This window comes from Mauremys mutica, chromosome 2 (assembly GCF_020497125.1).
Source record: "Mauremys mutica isolate MM-2020 ecotype Southern chromosome 2, ASM2049712v1, whole genome shotgun sequence".
Lineage (NCBI taxonomy): Eukaryota > Metazoa > Chordata > Testudines > Geoemydidae > Mauremys > Mauremys mutica.
Window position 1 is genome coordinate 4,783,297 of NC_059073.1, and position 22,289 is coordinate 4,805,585.

At 45.6% G+C, this 22,289-nt stretch overlaps 1 protein-coding gene across 3 annotated transcripts in view; it reads left to right on the forward strand.

Moving 5' to 3' along the window:
* Window positions 1-347: 347 nt before the first annotated feature.
* HSF1 (heat shock transcription factor 1) overlaps window positions 348-22,289 on the forward strand; it is a 108,464-nt gene continuing 86,522 nt past the window's right edge. The window contains exons 1-2 of one of the 3 annotated variants that reach the window (XM_045003466.1): window positions 348-530; window positions 17,428-17,536. In XM_045003466.1, the coding sequence (XP_044859401.1) occupies window positions 396-530; window positions 17,428-17,536 (244 nt within the window). In that variant the 5' untranslated portion in view covers window positions 348-395. Of the gene's footprint in view, window positions 531-17,427; window positions 17,537-22,289 lie in introns of those variants that run through there. The other 2 variants (XM_045003465.1, XM_045003467.1) reach the window with 2 other exon arrangements.

Here is a 22,289-nt window from a genome sequence, read left to right on the forward strand (position 1 = left end):
GCGCTTTCTATCATGCCCGGCTTACCTGGGTGCGCCATGCGCATGCGCCTCATTCCAGCCTGTGCTTGGGAAGGGGTTAGGGTTAGCGCAAGCGCAGAACTCTGGACCTGCCGGGGAGGGGTGGAGACAGTGCGGAGGGCCGCGCATGCGCCCGGCTGGCTCGGAAGGGGGCTCGGCCGTCACCGTGAGGCGTCCCAAGATGGCGGCGGCCATGCTGGGCTCCGGGGGGTTCAGTGCGCAGGCCGCGGCCGGGCCCCGCGGCGGGGGGAGGCGGCGCTAACCAGCCCCGGCGAGCCGGGCCCCCCGCCTCTGTCTCGGCGGCCGGGCCCCGCGGCGCTCCCGGCCTCTCGTGGGCCCGCCCCGGGCCCCGCGCGCTCAGCCCCGGCCCCGAGGGGATGGAGGCGCCGGCGGCGGCGGCTGGGGGGGGCGCGGGCCCCGGCGGCAGCAGCAGCAACGTCCCCGCCTTCCTCACCAAGCTGTGGACCCTGGTGGAGGATCCCGACACCGACCCGCTCATCTGCTGGAGCCCGGTGAGTGGCGGGGCCCGGCCCGGCCCGCGCCCTACGCGCTGGCTGTGAACGGGGAGAGCCTCCTGCTGCGCCCCGGGAGGCGCTGGGACAAGGGGTCATGGCTGAGCCCCGCCTGACCAGAGCCCCTGGCAGACACTTGGGGAGCCCGGGAAGCGTTATGGAGGCAGCGCAGCCCACCCCCGCTGAGCGCCCCGTGTAGCATAAGTTAAGGCCCAGGATGCCCCCAGGGGAACATTTGCCTGTTCTGGTTAATATCGGTGAACTACCTAACACTGATCATGTGGTTTTGATTAGCGTAGTTGATCTTCCCAGCTTTCTCTTAGAGCTTGATTAAACGAGAGAGTTGCAGTGGTTTGACTTAAGGTTGGAGTTGAACTGACGTTTTTAAAAGGTAAGAAAGGTTGTGTAGTATCAGAGGGGTAGCCGTGTTAGTCTGGATCTGTAAAGGCAGCAGAGAGTCCTGTGGCACCTTATAGACGAACAGACGTTTTGGAGCATGAGCTTTCGTGGGTGAATACCCACTTCATCGGTTGTGTAGGCACTTACTGAGTTTAAACCAAAATAATCCACTCTTAAACAGCTATAAGAATAGATATGCAGGAGTTTCTACTGGCTTAAAAAGAATACTTTAATTGAAACTGGTGCAACTCTTTTGCTTAGAAAAGACCTTTCACTCTTTGTACCTGTGAAAAGACCACACAAGTGATCTTTAATCATGAGACCCTTTGGATTGTCTAACCAGTTTTTAAACTGCTATAACTATTTTGTTTAGGGGGGTAATTTTTGTAATTGAAATAATTATATCCGTGCAACTCCAAGTGCTGATGCAGTTGTAAGGATGCCTTATGCTGGTGTATGTTATTCCCCTTCTTTTACAAGAGTAAGTATAAGCATCAACATATGGGTATAGTTCAGTGGTTCTAAAACTGTGGGTCGGGACCCCATTTTAATGGGTCACCAGGGCTGGCATTAGACATGCTGGGGCCCAGAGCTGAAGCCTGAGCCATGCAGCCCAGGACCGAAGCCTGAGCCCCGGGGCCCAGGCCCAAGGGCTTCAGCCCTGGGCTGTGTGACTCAGGCTTTGGCATCAGCCCTGACTGGCAGGGCTCAGGTTATAGCCTTCCCCCCCCCCCCCCCAGCTGCCCAAGGCTGAAGCCATTGAGCTTCTGCTTTGGCCCCTGGGAGGTGGGATTCGGACTTTGGCTTTGGTCTCCCCCTGCCTGGGGCAGCAGGGTTTGGGCAGACTCAGGCTTTGGTCCCTGCTTCTGGGGTCATGTAGGAAGAGGGTCGTGGTCAATGAAGTTTGAGAACCCCTGGTATAACTCAGAGCAGGCTATACCAGTATAGTTAAATTGGTACGACTTTTGTGTGTAGACAAACCATTGCAGAGGCCATGTCTACACTAGCGAGCTTACTGTGCTACAGGTGTAACAATGCTGCTGTGACACTGTAAGATTGCTTATGTAGCCGCTCTATGCTAGCGGGAGAGAGTTCTCCCGTCAACACAATAAAACCACCCCACGAGTGGCGGTAGCTGTGTTGGTGGGAGAAGCTCTCCCACCAACATAGCGCTGGCCACAGAGGCGCTTCTGTCAGTTTAACTTATGTTGCTCACGGGGGTGTTTTTTCACACCTCTGAGCGACATAAGTTATACTGACAAAAGTGGTAGTGTGTAGACATGGCCTGAGAATAATTAACCATGAAATGTATTACCAAGGGTCCTGGTGGATTCTTCATCATCATTGCTAATTTTTACATCAAAATTGGCTGTTTTTTCTAAAATTTCTGCTCTAGGAATTATTTTGGGAACTTCTCTGGCTTGTGTTATACAGGAGGTCAGAGTAGGTGATCAGGGTGGTCCCTTCTGGCCTTGTAACCTATGAAACAGGTGTGATAGGTCCAGCATATTGAGTACTCGGCATGAACCTGGCCTTCTGTGAGAATGAGAGTTGCAGTTGTGCAAGCTTGTATCCCCCTGCATTCTGCCAAGCTGAGGAAACTTGAGTTTTTAAGAAAAGTGGCAATGTCAGGGACTGGTGCAGTAAAGTCTTCTAAAGGAAATTCTGTTGCAGCCAACACGTGTTTCTCTGAGTTCAAAGGAAAGATGCTTCCCCATTATTTGGTACTTAATTTTACAGAATGAGCAAGCACAAAAGTTTCTTGAATTTTTCTATAAGTTAAATGCTTAGTGTTTCATTCATAAACTCAATCTGTAAAGTGGAGTATTGTATCTGAGGTCTTATTTTGAAGTGAAATCATAAACCTCTTATTAATATTGACAAATGTGAGGAAAAAATGGCCATACAGAAGATTGACTTCACATGAGGAACAGACAGCTTGTGCAGGTGTAGCTGCTCTCTACCAGCTCCTGTGTAACTGTCCAGTACCATGCAGTGTTTGTTACATGTTCTGGTATCTAGTTGCTAATATGTTGTTTTGGATAGATACACATCCGAACTTCAGAAGTGATAACTTAAGTCACTTGTTCCCTCTAAATCAATGCAAGTTCAGCATTTGGGAGTGGAACTTGTTTACATTCCCATCTTAGGTGGTGTTATGCTGTCATGACTGAAGAAATAACCTAGAAACATTAATCCGTGCCTTTGGAGGTGGTTAACTGTATGGATTGGCCAATCATGTTGTTTAATGAGGCACTTTCTAGGCTTCAGCTTACTTACTACTTTTAGTAATATCTAGACTCCTTTTAGATACTTCTCTTTAAGTCAAGCCTCTTCTGCCAGAAATGACAAGTAATACATCCACCTGCCACCAACAAACAGTTGATTTTAGTTCCTTGTGTAACCTAAGCTGCCCACTGAGAGTGGGATGTTTTGGTTATGTTGACAGCTAAACCAAGTTACGTACTTTCTTTCAAGCTAAGAGAAGTTTAAAAAAAACTGTTATGGGAGAGGACCTAGAAGGAAGTTTAAACTATATATGCAAAAACAATGTGTTAACATTTGAGCTTTAAGAATCTTGCTCATCTCTTTTTGGTACCGGTAAAGTTTTTAAAATCTTGGTCCAAACACAAGTTGTAATTTAAGAAAATGATGTCTCTCAGTAGTCCTTTCATATTGTTGAGTCCTTTGTTTTAGCCCTCATTGTCTTCTGACAGCAGTTAATTTTGTTTTCTTTCCTCTGGTATCAACCCTTCTCCACTACAGCCCAACTCATTCCAATTAATAGGAAACAGCCCCATTGCCTTGTGCTGTGATCTGATATCTGTAAAACTAAGAGGTTGGCTTGATCGTTATTGGATCAGATGTAAAACCAAGGCTCGTACCTTTAACCTTTCAATGATCACTGTTCCTGAGAGAGTGAGCGTTAACCCTAGTGTCTTTAACTCCAACTCATTCAAAATGTAAATCACCCTCTAGTTTTACTTGGATATAATACTCTTAATTTCCAAGCTCAAATAGTTGTCATTACTCTTTGCGGTTAAATAGCTGCTATGTTCCATTCCAGAACTGGTTCCATTTCATAGCTGAGTGAACTGAGCCCTCTTCATTCATATGCAAAGCTTTTGAGTAGAAATAAAGTATGTACATTTAAGGTGATGGTGATTAGACTGGGGCGGGTTGGGGGGGTTCCATATATACAGCCCAGTAAAAATTTTGCATGGCACTTTAGTCTGTTTTGGAAACACTTTAAATATACCTTTGTCTTGTGACTCTAAAACAGCCATACTTCCAAAAGCAAATTCAGCGTTTGTAGTGAACGTTAAGGCTGGCCCACACATGTTGCAGACATCTAAGGCTTGGTCAACATTAGAAACTTTTGCCAGTATAATAACCTTTATTTATTTTATTTTATTTTAATATAGGCAAAAGATCTAGTGTAGACACACTTATACCAGGAACAGCACTCTGTATCTACACTAGAAAAATATAAGCTGTATCTATATAGGGAGGGTTTGCCAGTATAGGTATACCTACAAACCTTCTGTGTCGACAGGGCCTAAGAACACATGGTTTGGAGACAGATTTAGTTCATTTTGCATGAGATATATGCTTAGATCCAGCAGGTATCATCCCAGAAATGTGGTAGGTCTGTCTTTGTAGAGTGAGGATACAAAGCTGGTATCAGAGTTCCCTGTTATGCCTAGTGTTGAGAGTAAATGTTTTACATGTTTATGGAGCACTATCAGTATGTTTGTCCTGTGTGAAGACATGGAGGAAGATATGATCCCTACCATACAGAACTTTTGTTCTTAAATACACCTCTACCTCAATATAACGTGACCCAATATAACACGGTTTCGGATATAACGCGGTAAAACAGCGCTCGGGGGTGGGGAGGCTGCGCACTCTGGTGGATCAAAGCAAGTTCAATATAATGCAGTTTCACCTATAATGCGGTAAGATTTTTTGGCTCCCGAGGACAGCGTTCTATCGAGGTAGAGGTGTACGTGGACAATGTAACTAAGAAGCAATGCAGCAAGTTACCTTGAAGTGATCTCAAAGGAGGGCAGGGCTTTGATATTGTACCCTGCGCTTTATAGCCCGGGGACCAAGCATATTAACCCAGCAAAATAATCTATATGCTGCAATGCCCTTTGTTGGGATATAAAGCCACTGTGTGCTGTTTGTTATATACTGAATTTGATTGTCATTTTGTCAGTCAGGTTTTCAGGTAACTTAGAATTTGCTATTCCTCAATCTTTTGATTCTTTTTCCTTTCCTCACTTAATTTATTTCCCATAAAATGTCATGGTGTATCTTGTCCTGATTTGTTTTCAGTGTTTATTTCCTCTTTTTTTCTCTCTCTGCCTCAGTGCTTTTATATCTTTCTGTTTCCCTGTGTTTTCACTGCCTTGTTTCTTCATCTGCTTCACTCAACAAACAGGTGGAAAAAAAGTTGTTATATGCAACATACCACTTTAAGGACTGAGACCTCAATCCACATTCCTGGATCCTTCAAGAAAGTCTCCAGCAAGAGGGAAGCCAGATCTTACCTGTGTTTGCGCAGGAAAGGGAGCAGATCGGGTAAAAAGCAGGAAGAAAAACTTTTTGAGAGAAAGGGAGAGAGAGTTAAAGAAGCAAGAATGGCACAAACCCCCTCTTCCTTCGCAGATCACTTTTAAATTAAGACTCTACTTTGAGACGTAACTCAATCAAATGGTATTGTGGGATCTTTCTGACTCTTTTCTCAGTGAGTTCCATATAGACTTTGCTCAGCTTACAAGTAATAACTTTTGTTTGCCAACTTCCCACCCTGCAGATTCATCCCAGAGTCTGAAAATCACACTGCCTTCTTTCCTTCACACTTTACCATCAAAGATTTTGCAGGCCATACTCTGCCCTCACACAACCATCACCCTCTGTTGTTTTCAAATTAAGCTATTACATCTGTACAAACCCATATTTTTCAATAGGTTTCCACAGATGAATGCTCATTAGCACTGTAATATAGACTACATAAACAATTCTGTTGCAGAAGAAGGAAGAATCCAGTTTCCTGTCCACAGATCTGACTTGGAGTACAGTAACTCCTCACTTAAAGTCATCTCGGCTAATGTTGTTATGTTGCTGATCAATTAGGGAACATGCTCGTTTAAAGTTGTGCAATGCTCCCTTCTAACGTTGTTTGGCAGCCGCCTGCTTTGTCCAGCGCTTGCAGGAAGAGCAGCCTGTTGCAGCTGGCTGGTGGAGACTTGGAACCAGGGTGGACCGGCAGCCCCCCCATCAGCTCCCTGCTCACCTAAGTTCCCTGTGCAGCAGCTGCTAGCAGGCTAGCAATTGCAGCTGTCCCTCCCCCCACTGCCATGTGCTGCTCCTGCCCTCTGCCTTGGAGCTGCTCCCCGAGCCTCCTGCTTGCTGAGCGGGGGGAGAAGAGGGGGAGCTAATGTCAGGGTGTCCCTCTCTCCCCTGCTCCTACACCCTGCTTACCCCTTCTTCTCCATATAGAGCAGAGTGGGGACAGAGATGAGAGAGACAGAGAGAGCCTGGGGCAACAGCTGGTGGTCTCAAAACTTCCTGATCCACTTAAAAAAACAATGCACTTAAGAGTGGGTCAGCTCTGAGCTCACCAGTATAAAAGTTTGAGAACCACTGATTTAGCTGCAAGGCATTCCCTGGGAAATATCCCCCCCTCTTCCACCTTCAGCTTACTTAAAGGGGCAGTGTGCATCTCTCTCTCTGTCCCACACACAAGGTGTCAGAGTAGCAGCCATGTTAGTCTGTATCTGCAAAAAGAACAGGAGCACTTGTGGCGCCTTAGAGACTAACAAATTTGAGCATAAGCTTTCGTGGGCAACAGCCCACTTCATCGGATGCATGCATGCACAAGATGTGTGTCTCTGTCTGCTATGCTGGCTCCCCTCCCCTCCATTCCTGCTGCCTTGTGGAGTGAGAGGCTTCATTAACAACAATGTGTTAATCCTTGAGGAGTCCTAGTTCATCATTTAGCACAGGGGTTCTCAAACTGGGGGTCGGGACCCCTCGGGGGGTCATGAGTTTATTACATGGGGGGGGTCGCAAGCTGTCAGCCTCCACCCCAAACCCTGCTTTGCTGCCAGCATTTATAATGGTGTTAAATATATAAAAAAAGTATTTTTAATTTATATGGGGAGGGGTCACACTCAGAGGCTTGCTCTGTGAAAGAGCTCACCAGTATAAAAGTTTGAGAACCACTGATTTAGCTGCAAGGCATTCCCTGGGAAATATCCCCCCCCTCTTCCACCTTCACCACCTCAACCAAGCTTCACAATCATCATAGCTGTGAACAGTATTAAATTGTTCGTTTAAAACATATTGTGTGTGTGTATCTATATAGAGAGATATAGATATATAAATAGTTTTTTGTCTGGTGAAAAACATTTCCCTGGAACCTAACCCCCCATTTACATTAATTCTTATGGGGAAATTGGATTAGCTTAACATCGTTTCACTTAAAGTTGCATTTTTTCAGGAACATAACTACAACGTTAAGTGAGGAGTTACTGTATATGCAAGGATCAGGTCGGTTGAGTAAGAAGGTGCCACTTTTACGTAGTCACATTTCAGAGTAGAATCCCACCAACAAAGCCTTTTTAATGTGGAGGGAAGCAGAGTGTGCATGAAGTAACTTAATCAGCAACTTGTTATGCCTGCAGCTCATAAATACCTTCTGCGCTGCTTGCCAAATTCCAGGCCAGTCCTCAATAGACAGGTCAGCATGGAGGTCCTTCTCTGCACTAGGAAAAGTACCCTTTGCTGAAAATGTCCAAAACCCTTCTCAGCTGGTATACAAAATGATTTAACAAAAAACGACCATTTCCCCCAGTAATGAAGAGGACAGGTCACTGATACAGAGTGATCTGGATTGCTTGGTAAGCTGAGTGGGTGTAAGCATACTGTATTGTTGTAATGTAGCTAAATGAAACGTATACGAATGAAGGATGTAGCTCATACTTAGAGGATTAATTAAATTAATTAATAATTGGAGATATACCAATCTCCTAGAACTGGAAGGGACCTTGAAAGGTCATTGAGTACAGCCCCCTGCCTTCACTAGCAGGACCAGTTTTTGCCCCAGATCCCTAAGTGGCCCCCTCAAGGGTTGAACTCACAACCCTGGGTTTAGCAGGCCAATGCTCAAACCACTGAGCTATCCCTCCCCCCGATGGGGGACTATATCCTGGGAATCAGTGACTGAAAAAAAATTAGGTGTGCTGGATAACTGACTGAACATGAGCTCCCAGAGCGATGCTAATTCACATCCCTGGATTCAGTCTTAGCGCTCATTGTCTTGACAGTGGCTGGAAGTTGAAGCTAGACAAATTCAGACTGGAAATAGGACGTACATTTTTAATGGTGAGAATGATTAATCCATTGAAACAGTTTCCCAAGGGTCATGGTGGATTCTCCATCACTGACTGTTTTTAAATCAAGATTGGATGCTTTTCGAACAGCTCTGCTCTAGGAATTATTATGGGGCAGTTCTCTGGCCTGCATTGTACAGGTCAGACTGGATGATCCCAATGGTCCATTCTGGCCTTGGAATCTATGGGGGGGAAACCTTCTAGTGTAGATGGGACAACACTTTTTAGCGCCACTGTAGAAGTGTGGTGGTAACCTGGTGGAACATGTTCTCATCACTTGCTTTGTATAATTATTTAATTTTTCCAAGCAACCCTTCTTAAAATACAGTTGGAAGAGGGAGTAATGCGCAGAAAGATATTCCGGTACTGTACAATAGTTACAATTTATGATCTGTGAAAGTTAACAAAATCTAGGAATAATAACGATAATAATAATAATTAACAAGAGTAATACAGGGTTTCATCTTATGCTTTCTTATCACCCATATATGTAGATAGTAGCAAAATATTCATGGGCTTGTGGAGTAAGTGATCCAGGCTAGTTATCAAGATTGCGAGTCTCGTAGAACTGTAGAGCTGGAAGATACCTTGAGAGGTCCTCAAGTCCAGTGCCCTTCATTGAGACAGGACCAAGTAACCCTAGGCTTTTCCAAAACCCCTAATGATGGGGATTCCACAACCTCCCTTGGAAGCTGTTCCAGAGCTTAGCTCCCCTTAGAGTTAGAAAGCTTTTCCTAGTAGCTAATGTAAATCTCCCTTGCTGCAGAATAAGCCCATTACTACTTGTCCCACCTTCAGTGGATGTGGAGAACAATAGATCCCCGTTACCTTTATAACAGCCCTTAATATATTTGAAGACTGTTATCAGGTCATCCCCCACCACCACCCTCAGCCCTTTTTTCTCAAGAGTAACCGTGCCCAGATTTTTTTAACCCTCCTCATAGGTCAGGTTTTCTAAACCTTTTATCATTTTTTGTTGCTCTCCTCTGGACTCCCACTTTATCCGTCTTTTTCCTGAAGAGTGGCACCCAAAACTGGACACGCTCCTCTAGCTGAGGCCTCACTAGTGCCAAGTAGAGTGGGACAGTGACTTCCCATGTCTTATATATGACACCCCGGAATGATATTAGCCTTTTTGCAGCTATATCACATTGTTGATTCATATTCGATTTGGAGTCTCCTATAACCCTCAGATGCTTTTCAGCAGTACCTTTGCCTAGCCAGTTATTCCCCATTTTGTACTTGTGCATTTGATTTTTCTTTGCTAAGTGTAGTACTTTGCTTTTATCTTTCTTACTGAGTTCAGTCTAATTCTCCAATTTGTCAAGGTCATTTTGATTTCTGATAGTTTCCTCCAGAGTGCTTGCAACCCCTCCCAGTTCAGTATCATCTGCAGATTTTATAAGCATACTCGCCATTCCATTATCCATGTCATGAATGAAAATGTTGAGTAGTACCAGACCCAGAAACGAGCTTTGCAGGACCCCACTAGATACATGTTCGCAGTTTAACAGAAAATCATTGATAAGTACTCTGAGTGGTCAGCATTGTGCACTCACCTTATAGTAATTTCATTTAGACCGCATTTCCCTAGTTGTTTGAGACTGTCTTGTAGGAATGTCTCAAAATCCTTACAAAAATCAAAATGAATAATTCATGTTAAGTTTTCACATTTTCTAGATTTGTGGTTACCAATGTAAATACATTGACCACAAAGTAAGGCGCAAATTCTAGACAGTGAGGATAACAATTGTTACAACTCATGGAGGGGGTGGAGTCTCAATCATTTGAAGTCTTTAAGTCGAGACTAGATGCCTTTCAAAAAAAGTGTAGGACTAATTAATTAATCAAGCCAAAGCTCTGTTAAAAACAAATTTCATCCTATGAACAACCAGTTCTCTTGGGAAGTGCAGATCAGAAAGCTCAGGACAAGGGGCAGGAAAGCTGAGGGCAAAGCATTCTTTGTCAAGGGGATGCAGGTAGGGAACAAACTCCCAGAGGAGATCAGGCAAATCCAGAGTCTGTCTTTAGTAAATGCTGCTAAACTTTCCTCTCAAAAAACCTTTCCACTTTGACACTTGCAGCACTGACATCCTTTTTACCCAGTAAGCTCCTGCCAACCCCAAATAGAAAATGGAATCTTAAAGAATCAAAAATAAAATCTATCTCAACAGATTTTTACTCTGAAAAGAGAGATGTCATCCCTAGTGGACTCCATGGAGTCTGTCTGCTCTGCAGTTAGACAGCTGCAGCCAGCCTGAGCCCCATGTGCCCTAGTCAGCTGGCACCGGCTGGCTGCAGGTGTCTAACTGCAGTGTAAACGTACCCTAAGGACTTCACTAATGATATTGATTTTATGTGGAAGGTACTCAGTACTACCATGTTGGGCAGCAGTATAAAACTCTTTGGATGGATTTCACGCTGTAAACGCCTCCTGAATATCATTTGGAATTGAGGGCAGTGTCCTGTGTGTCCAGCTGAGAACATGGACCCCATGTGGATCTTATTGATGGAGGACATGGGAGGTCATTTGAAAGCCACTCTCTGCAACAGGTGTCTCGTTTCTTGAGCCAGGTTCACTTGGCTCTAAATGAGAAGTGATCAGATATGGAATAAAGCTAGTTCCATTGAAAGCTGCCTTCTTGCTATTTTTAACACTTCTCCATTGTAGTTGCCAGTGTTTTCTAACTACCTTCTGAGGGTACTTCTACAGTACGAGGCTAGCATCGAATGTCAGAGCAGTGCATTGTGGGAAGCTATCCCACAGTTCCCACAGTCCCCGCTGCCCATTGGAATTGTGGGTTAAGCTCCCAGTGCATGATGGGGCAAAAACATTCTCGAGGGTGTTTGTGGATGTGTGCTGTCACTCGCTCCTCCCTCCGTGAAAGCTACGGCAGACACCATACTGCCAGCAGACGGTGCAGTAAGGTGCACCATCTGTCTCCTGGTACTATGAATCCACCTTTCTGTCTACTCTTTTATCTAACCATTTCTCGCCTTTTTTCGGTTACCGTGAACCAAGCAGCACAGCTTTCGCCACAAACTCTGCTCTACTGCTCTTGCATCGCTAGCTAATTTTTCCATGTTGTCTGTCCTGGGCTTGCGTGCAAGCTACAGAAGGCAACAATTCCCCGCCGTTTTTCGGCCATTGTGAACTGAGCCGCACAGCTTCTGTCACAAATGCTGCTCACGCTTCCGCCGCAAACTCTGCTCTCCCGCTCTGGCAGCTGTAGCAAGCTTCCCAATTCCGGGAAAGCTACAGAAGACAACCATTTACTGCCTTTTATTGGCCATCTTGAACCGAACAGCTCTCCTGTGCTTTGCACCCTTTTTCCAGGATTACCCGTGCAGGCGCCATAGCGGCAAGCGTGGAGCCCACTCAGATCTCTGTAGTTTTGACCATTGTAAATACCTCACGCGTTATCCACCAGTATGTGCAGTACCTGCAAAACCGGGCGAGGAAGCGACGACAGTGTGATTACTATACTGATGAGGACATGGACACAGACGTTCCTAGAAGCACGGCATGTGGCGATTGGGAGATCATGGTGGCATTGGGCCAGGTTCATGCCGTGGAACGCCAATTCTGGGCCCAGGAAACAAGCACAGACTGGTGGGACCGCATAGTGTTGCAGGTCTGGGATGATTCCCAGTGACTGCAAAACTTTTGTATGCGTAGGGCCACTTTAATGGAACTTGTGACTTGCCGTCCCCTGCCCTGAAGCGCAAAGACACCAAAATGAGAGCAGCCCTCACAGTTGAGAAGCGAGTGGCCATAGCACTGCGGAAGCTTGCAATGCCTGATAGCTACCAGTCAGTCGGGAATCAGTTTGGAATGGGCAAATCTACTGTAGGGGCTGCTGTGCTGCAAGTAGCCAACTCAATCATTGACCAGCTGCTATCAAGGGTAGTGACTTTGGGAAATGTGCGGACCATTGTGGATGGCTTTAATGTGCTGGGGCGGGGCGATAGATGGAATGCGTATCCCTATCTTGGCCCCGGCGGCCAGTACATAAACCGCAAGGGGTACGTTTCCATGGTGCTGCAAGCACTGGTGGATCACAAGGGACGTTTCACCGACATCAACGTGGGATGGCCAGAAAACATGCATGACACTCGCATCTTCAGGAACTCTGGTCTGTTTGAACAGCTACAGGAAGGGACTTATTTCCCAGACCAGAAAATTACTGTTGGGGGATGTTGAAATGCCTGTAGTTATTCTTGGGGACCCAGCCTACCCCTTAATGCCCTGGCTTATGAAGCCATACACAGGCACCACAGACAGTAGTAAGGAGCAGTTCAACTATAGGCTGAGCAAGTGCAGAATGGTGGTAGAATGCACTTTTGGACGTTTAAAAGCGCACTGGCGCAGTTTATTGACTCGGTTAAATCTCAGCACAACCAATATTAATTGCTGCTTGTTGTGTGCTCCACAATATCTGAGAGAGTAAGGGGAGACATTTATGGCGCGGTGGGAGGTTGAGGCAACTTGCCTGGCGGCCAGTTTCGCACAGCCAGACAACAGGGTGATTAGAAGAGTGCAGCAGAGTTCGTTGCGCATCAAAGAAGCTTTGAAAGCCAGTTTCATGACTGGCCAAGGTACGGTGTAACAGTTGTGTTTGTTTCTCTTGAAGTTACCCATCCCCTATATATAGAACAGTTTTTAAACAATTATATATAATTGTTTAAAATTGTTTAAAAACTGTTCTTTATTATTTGTTGCACAACACATTGAGAGAAATCAGAAGGTAGACTGGGAGTTAGGGGGGTGGAGGAGGAGGAGGAGGGAAGGACAAGTCCAGAAACCAAATCCAAAGTTCGCGTATGCCAGCTTTCTGCTGCTTGGGCGATCTTCTGGGGTTGAGTCTGTGGGTCCCCGTAGCCTCCCCTCTCGTGTTCTTGGGCGTCTGGGTGAGGATGCTCTGGAACTTGGGGAGGAGGGAGGGCGGTTATACAGGGGCTGCAGCGGCAGCTTGTGGTCTTGCTGCCTTTCCCGCATTAGATCCACCATTCAGCGGAGCATGTCAGTTTGCTCCCCCATGAGCTTGACCATAGCGTCCTGCCTGCTCTCATTGCGTGCCTCCCTCCTCTCTTCGTGTTCCTGTAATGCTTTACGGGACTCCGCAATTGTTTCCATGAATTTAGCTGGGCCCTATCAGTGCGGGAGGACTGCATGAGCTCGGCCAACATGTCGTCTTGAGTTCGTTTTTTCTGCCTTCTAATCTGGACCAGCCTCTGGGACGGAGTAGATAGGGGCCGCGTTGAAAAATTTGCACCTGCAGGAGGAGAAAAAGGGAGGGTAATATTTTAAAAGATACATTTCGGAGAACAAAGGGGACATTTTGGTGTGAGTAAGCCATCACACACAGCCGGGCAACAGAATTCAGCTTGCAGGCAGCCTAAGGGCACGTGGGGTTCTGCTTCTACATTCATTTCAATGCTTTCAAACTGCTGGGCCCCCTTTCCCATAGCAAGCAATGCCTGGTGGGTTTGCCATATAAAAGGAGGGGCTGCGGGCTCTCTGGGATGAGCACGTCACACACACACACACACATACACGCGTGCGCACCCACCTTGTGGCTTCGATGAGGCTCTGAGCAGGGATGAGTCCTTTAAACTAAATGTGAACAGCCCAGCACGGCTGGGTTTCCCCCACGACCGCGTGGCTCTGATCAGGCTCTCACTCCAGGGTCGTGGTCCAGGAGCCTGCTTTGGGAGTGGGGGGAGGCTATTGGCTCCAGCGTTAAGAATAGTTCCTGGCTAGGGGAGAAAACGGATTCCCCACTTGCCGCCTGTGCGCTGTCCTCCTCCTCCTCCTCTTCGTCCTCCAATGACTCTTCCTCCTTGCTCTGTGCAACTCCCCCCTTGCAGATGTCCACGGACAGTGGTGGGGTAGTGGTGGCGTCACCCCCCCCCCCCCCCATAATTGCATGCAGCTCATGGTAGAAGCGGAATGTATGGGGCTGTGACCCAGAGCACCTGTTCGCCTCCCTGGCTTTTTGGTACGCTTGCCTGAGTTCCTTGATTTTTGTACGACACTGCTCTGTGTCCCTGGAGTAGCCTCTTTCCGTCATGGCCCCGGAGGCTTTTGCATATGTATTTGTGTTCCTTTTTTTGGAACGTAGTTCTGCCATAACAGACTTGTCTCCCCAACATGCGATGACATCCAGTACCTCCCGTTCGGACCGTGCTGGAGCTAGTCTGTGAATCCGGGACTGCGTGATCTCCTGTGATGGTAGACTCGGTCGCCTGTGGTGGTGTAAAAGTTACTGGCAACCCCCTTACTAACTAGCAGGCAGCCTTTAGGGGGAAGCAAAAGCCTCACGTACACAATAACAGTTAAACTTTTAAACTGTCTTCTCTCCTCCGCCTTAAGACAGAGGAAACTGGCTCCAAACCGGTTTTCACTAACCAAATAGCAAAAGTACAAAATCTGACAACCACCAATCAAATGTTAACATGGCAAGGGTCTTTTTCTAAATATGTATAAAAAAATCTGTAAACTTTGTATACAACAAAGTCTTTTATACCAAGGTGCAAGGCTCTCCTTTCTTCTGCAAAATAAAGCAACCTTTTCCTTATCCCTGTCAAGCTGTTATTAGCTCTCAGCTAAAAAAACCTAATATTTCAGTAACATAATTAAGAAAAATGATCAAATTTTTAATCATAACTTTCAACTTTTTCCTAGATTTTGACTTTTCCTGCTCATCTGTTTTATGGGGTGACTAATAATCTCATAGACTGAAAGTCCAAAATCTAAAGGATGTTTCTCATAAACTAGCGCAAAAAAATCGCATTTCTGAAATCTCCTGGTACAATAATAGATGACCTAGATTCTGCAGAGCAGCAGTACTTCTCAAGCTAAAACTAGCCCATTGTTTCAATAACTATGGGCTACAAAGCTTTCTGCTCCACCTTGATACTTGGGCATAGCATCTTTTGGCACTCTCCCCTCGTTCTCATTGTTTTTTCAGATGCCTTTATGCCAGGCAGAATATTGAGGCTTTTATGCCAGGCGTAAAAAGAACAGGAGTACTTGTGGCACCTTAGAGACTAACAAATGTATTTGAGCATAAGCTTTCATGGGCTACATCGGATGCATAGAATAGAACATATAATAAGTGTGTGTGTACACACGATGCCATTACAGACATTCGTTTTCTGATAGAGCTGTAAAACTAATCTGAAAAGTTTTCAAAATAAATCACTTTAAAAATGTATAGTGTGTACGTTCTAAAAATGTAACCTACCTCTGTCTCTGAGTTGTGAAGAATATGTATTAAGGTTAGAACAACCAACAAAAATGCACTTTTATGTAGAAAACCGTGATTAAATAGTCTTCCTGACTAGTGATTTAGATCATAATTGATTTAACTCAAATCCACCCTAGTGGTAAGCAACAAAACTCTGTTTCTCATAAGAGACAGGTGGCTTTGTTCCTTGCTAAAGGATGTTAAGAGATATGTGACCTGTGCATTGGAATGATATGCCAAGAATATTGTCCTAAACAGCACAAGAGCGTGACCTAACTTAGTTTTGAAGAAGTAGCTCTGACTTTAAAATACCTTTTAATTTAGTTGTTGTACTAAATGGAAGAGGGGCTTAGAGAGATAAAGGCAGCGTTCTGATTTTCTGTTTGGCTGGTGCAACGCAGAGTGAGTGCCCTTCTTCATTTGCACTAGAGAGTCGGATTATTTTTTACAATGTAATGATTTGTCAGCAGCTTGGTTTTCATCTAGCATCACTGTCAGATTTTGTGCTTCTGTAAGTGTGGAATTTCTCAGCAGGGAGATGGATCAGTGACAGAATTTTGCCACGAAAGAAAATCCAAGTCATAAAAAATGTTCAGGGTTCTTCTTTCTGCCAGAACGAAAATATTTTCTCTTCCTGTTCTGTAGATACTATATTTTGACAGTTATTCCTGCCTGGTGTGCTAAAAAAGTAATGAAATTGTACTGTATAAAAATGTCCCACATTTTTCATAGCAAATGGTGGAAATGTTACATTACTGGGTCTCTGCTAATTTTGAGGCAGGCTGTGTTTTTATTGGTGATGAACTTATTTTCCAAAACTTCACACCAAAAACAGTGAAGGTTTCAGTAAGGGATGTACCACCATCATTCTGGCTGTTTTTTACTAATGCCTCGTTTTAAATAAACATGCAGAAAACTAGCAGAGAGGTCTCTGAAAAATTAAACCTGTTTAGTCTCAAATGCTCCCTTACCCACAGTTCCAGACAAGGGGAATACTCATAGCTGTTCTGGTCCTTGCTTTTACAAACTATCATGCAAGTCCTTCATTTCCAGGCAGCTGTGCTTGAGTGTCATGTTGCAGTGTGAATGTGAGATCCTGCAGAATGTTTGAACTTGCTTGGCTGCAGCTGTTGAGTCCAATGTCTGCCCCTAGCTTGGTTCTCTACGTGGCCCCACACTTCACTCAGATGTGCATTTGCTGCAGCTATAGATGTGAGAAGAGTCAGTGGGTTGGGACAAGTTGTGGAAAAAGAGGAAATTGGTTTAGTTGTAGCTTGCTTAATTTCCCTACATTTTTAATCCCAACTGAGTCCTATGCTCCTGTCAGACTAGTCTCTGGGCTGCAGTCATCAGACTGTGTTGGTTGCATGACGCTGGTTGTCTCTGTTTCCAACTACTAAATTAGTGGATAGCTAAAAATATGTTAGATATAAAGCTACTGTTACTTTTCCCATAAGCAGCTGTGGTTGCCACAAGGATCTATTCTGTAAGAGAAGATGGTCTGTGTTATTGTAACTGGGAGGGGAGGCAGTCCATGAGAATATGAAGATATCGTTCAGCATATGAAAGTTTGAGAATTGCTGGCCTCAGTGACTTATCCTCCCCACTACTTTGGAACTCTTCTTGTCACTACCACCTCATGCATTACTATTGAGTACTCTGCTTCTGTAGTGCTCCTCTCCAGCCACTCCACAGAGAGAGCCACAGTGTGCTGTGGGACAGAAGAACATTGCCGTGGGGCAAGCCTGTAGTATTTAAATGGGAAAAGAGTAACTTGGGGAAGCTCTAGTCAGCAATGCTGTGCAGTTCATAACGAGTCACTTTCATTTTGTGTTTTGACAGAGTGGAAACAGCTTCCATGTGTTTGACCAAGGCCAATTTGCCAAGGAGGTGCTTCCAAAGTACTTCAAACATAACAACATGGCCAGCTTCGTGCGTCAGCTCAACATGTGTAAGTACCTCTTAGGCAGTTCAAGAACCAAAGCATGAGGCCTACACCTTGCTGCAGCGTTCGCCTCCTCTGCCTACCTCTTTATTTAACTGGAAGGGCAGTATAGGAACATTCTGGTTTGGTTGGGTTGGGAGCCTGTTAGCTTTGAAGCTTCTCATTATCAGATTTGGTGGGAGAGAAGGGGAGCTGAGTGCAGTCATAAGGTTAGCCTCTGCTGAGAAGTGAGACCCTCTCTAGGACAATAATCTAATGCCTTAGAAAAGATGAGCTTTCATCACAAAGCTTTCCAGGTGAAGCAGCCTCTAACTGGCTTCTCTCAGTACCCTCGTTCACATTTTGATATTCCTTGGCTCTTAGAATGAGAGCCCTGCACACTTTCCTTGTTTCTCCTTTCACTAGCATTTCGGTGCAGACACCCAACCTTGCCTTGGGCATGTACACCCTGTAGCCCAGGGGGTTCCCATCTGGAATTCTCCCAGAACCTCACTTCCCTCAGTTAGACTGAGCTCAGCATGTTTGACAGGCTCACTGATTTCTTGTCAGTTTCCTTAGGCGGCAGCTGCTGTGTAGGTCACTTTAAGACACCGACCAAACCTGACCTGTTTAAAATAACTTCAGCTAGTTTTGGAGTCTCTCCACATCTCGTACTTGCTCTTTTCTATGGCTCTGCCCCCTCCCTTGCTTATGATGACCTAATGTGGGAAGGGCAACGGGAGGCAACATCTGCCTGCCTATGGTAACAGTTGCTGCTGGAAACAGCAGTGCTCGGAGAAAGGGAGGTAAGAGCTCCCTGTCCCCTCCCAATGAGAAGCATCGCCAAAGAAATCCAAGCCTGCCGTAGGGATGAAGAGCTCAGCGAGTTGGTTACATCGGAGAGTTGGACTCCTGCGCAACGACTTACCTCTACTCTTCTCCCTGTTCTGCTGTTGAAAGTGGAGTGGAGGGTCCCCTCCTCAGTAAGCAGAGCCAAGCTCCTACCCTCTGCTGGCAGGCAGGGGAGTGGAGGTTATGAGGCTGTTTTTGCAAGAGGGGGAGAGCTCATCCATCTGGCTCGATTTCACATAACAGCCCATTGACCTCTCCAGCACTATTCCCCTGCTGGTCCCATTGCCGCAGCTGACTCCAATGCGGGAGGAGGATGCAACTCGCTTTTTGTGGGGTGGCCACAAATATGGGATCATTTTGGAATAGGATTGACCTAAGCATCGGTGTGTATTAAGGCAAGTGGTGCCTCTTCCACTTATGCTGTCAGAACCAAGGGGAAGTGATCATAGTCCTAGAATCAAGAAGAAAGGAAAATGTTAGGGAAGCCTCATCTAATTATATCCATTTTAAATCGCATGGGTTAGGCATTCACCCAGTTGTCAGTTCCCTCCTTTTTCACAGTGGCAGGAAACAGCTGGGACGGACTCCAGAACTAGCCTGGCTTGTGACAGTGGGAATATTTTGTAATATTTGAGTCCTGTTTGTGCCTTAGTTTCCCCTACATGTGGCATTGGCCCAGTGGGTGGAAAAGGACCATTTACTCTGAGCAAGCCAAGACACACGAGTCTGGGTGTCGCATAGTTGTCTGGGCACTAGACCCCATATCAGTGGAGCATTTTAGAAGACAATGGCAAATCCAGTTGCCCAGACACTGACGCTTTGCAACCAGCACCCCTGAGGGATACAGATTTCCCCGCCTCTCCCCAGGGAAGATGGGCACCGTTCCCCAGCTGGAGTACAGAAGACTGGGGGGGTTAAGTGTTGGCTGCTGGAAGGAGTTGGGGCTCTCAGCCGGTGCCTGACCAAGGAGGTCAGATGGAGAGACAGAGCTTGAACCACGGCGTTCACCACAGCTTGCCTGGGCTCTGGGCTGACCAGAATGGACTGTGCTGTAGCCTTCAGTTCTGTAACCCTGAGGACTTGCTGTGCTGGGTTCCAGGTAACTAATAAACTCACTGTTCTGATGATACTGTGTGAGTGTCCCTGCCAATGCTGGGCGAGGTGCAGTAATCCCTGCAGAGTGGACAAGTCTCCATCAGGAATCTGTCTCAGTGGGACTTGCTGAATGGAGCTCACTGTGTGAAGCAGGAGAGGTCCAGTCTAAGAAGGCACTGGAGCCACGTGGCTTACCTGGAGGAAGAGTGAGACCCGTAGCAGGTCTGGCACCCTGACGGGGTTCCTCCGAGAGTCTGTTCCAAAGCTAGGGGCATAGCACCAATCCTGTGGATCCGTGACATGGGTACGTCGTTAAGTCAAGAAATAGCATGTTCTAAGTTTCAGTAGCTTTCACTCCTTACGGGTAACTCAAGCCTGGTCTGTGTAAAACAAACTGTACTACAAAGGGTACCAGTATAGTTAAAGCGGTACAGCTCCCCTAGTGCGAATGCAATTTTATCAGTATGAAGGTGCCTTCCCCCGGTAGGGAAGGGGGTATGCTTTTTACTGATACTTTTGCCCATGCTAGAGGTTTCACCATTTATCTATTCCAGTAAAAAAAAAAAAAAAAATTGCACCTATAACTTGAATCCATAAATGGTACAAACATTGTGTGTAGAGTGTTGAGACCTTAAAGTGGAATAGAAAAAAAGCAAAGAAAAGGGATACTCTGAAAGACCAACCACAGTCAACTAAGAGCTTCCCATCCCCACTGCCAGCAGAATTCTTTCCTGGCTTTCATACTTGCATAGTCATGAAAGCTACCTAATCTGTTATAGCAACTCTTCCCAGAGTTTTCCAGTGCTCTTAACTCAAACAGTATTAAAGCAGAGTAACCTTGAACAGTCTCGGAATATAACAAGAATCCAGTTCTCAAAACAAAGTTCCCAGCATGCATCAGAGAGTTCTTAGCCTGAGTCATTTTTTTAACCATTTCCAGAGTTCCAAGGTAAAAAGTCCGTAGGCCTGAAATCCACACCCCTTTTGTGTAGTAAGCTCGTGTCGTGTCAGGTTAGTCACTACGTTTTTGTCCTTAAGGTGAAGATTAGACATTCCTGCTTTTACTGAGATGTATAATAATCTTCCTGAGACGCAGTGCCTGGGAGACCATTCTTACTGTGAAACATCTGTACAATACAAGTAGCTTTCTAATGCACTGGGACTGTACTCACAACTCTCTGTTCCAAAAATAAGCTAGCGTTTGAATGTCCTTTCTTGTAAATTTGTCTACATTTTTGGGTGCAGTCTCTTGAGATGATGATGATGATGGAAAGTCAGGCGGTGAATAGGTCCCAAGGAGATGAGCCTTGACAAGGCTTTAAATACACAGTGCTCTTCCTGAGAACAGTCTCTCTTGCCGGAATCCCCCTCACAACAGAGCTGAGAACAGGCGCAAACAATAATGTCTTGCTTTAGACGGGGAACAATGTGTTACAGTTAATTGTCAAAACTACAGCTCTTGCTACCATTGGCATGTAAGTAACTGAAGGATCAGCCAAAACATTCTTCCTTAAAGACTGTATTTTTAATAATGATCTTGTTCTTTCTACTCTCTACAACAGGAATTGATTTATCTGGGGGGGTTGGGATTGTGGTAGGTGGCTGTTCAGTTTTTAAATTTATTTTAGCTAGGAGTGAAGTTAAAGAATTCGGACAAATCCAGACTGAGAGGTGATTTCAGAGTGTCCCAGACCAACTAGTCCAGTTTGCTGGAAGAAAAGTTGAGTTTGATTCCATGGATTAAAATTGTTGATTAGCAGAGGGTATGCAGTGAGTTTATTGTAATCTGCTTGTTTGGTTTTCATAGTACACCTCTACCCCGATATAACGCTGTCCTCGGGAGCCAAAAAATCTTACCGCGTTATAGGTGAAAAAAACACGTTATATCGAACTTGCTTTGATCTGCCAGAGCGCACAGCCCCACCCCCACAGAGCGCTGCTTTACTGTGTTATATCCAAATTCATGTTATATCGGGCCGCGTTATATCAGGATAGAGGTGTATAGTAATGTGGCTATTGCAATAGTATCTTTCTTGAATTATGCAATGCTTATTTAGTAGAATTTTTCAATTCCATAATCTTGTGTTTCTCCCAAGTAACGTTTCAGTATGAAAATATTATTATATTGGCCCACAGTGCAACTTGGTAAATTTGACTTTATCCTGGTTAGTGGCTAATCTGATTAGTTCATTGGGTCATGGTAACATGACTAGTTTAGATTCTCTGTCTGGCATTGGGACAGTAAATGCAGTTAGTGTTGCAAGTAATCTACCATAAGCCATAAAATAAACATTCTAAGGGAAATACGGGGAAACCTCCTGTTTTCGGTGCTAGCTGGTTTCCTGGGACACGGGGTTTTCATGGGAATACTCCAGAGCAGGAGCTAGCATTCTGGGATGGAGGAGTGGGGGAGTACGTTCTGTTCAAAACCTGACGACCACCTACTCTGGTCTCAAGAAATCTATTCCTAAGCTAATGCTAGTTCAGTGCTCTCTGCAAATGCACTGTGTCTTTTCTGGGGCCTAAACTTGTGTTGCTTAGTGTTCCTTTTACTCTGAGAACATGCAGGGAAGTGCAGAACTGACCAGGGGGGCGGGGGGAGTGAACTGTAGCACTTTTTAAAGATCTCTCGGTCAGGAGTTCTCAACCTTTTTCTTTCTGACACTCCCCACAAAATGCTATAAAAACTCCAGCCCACCAGTTCCCCAACAACTGTTTCTCTGCATCTAAAAGCCGGGCCCTGTTAGAGAGTAGCAAGCAGGGCAGTTGCCTGGGGCCCCATGTCACGGGGGCCCCTGCAAAGCTAAGTTGCTTTGGTTTCAGCCCAAGGTGG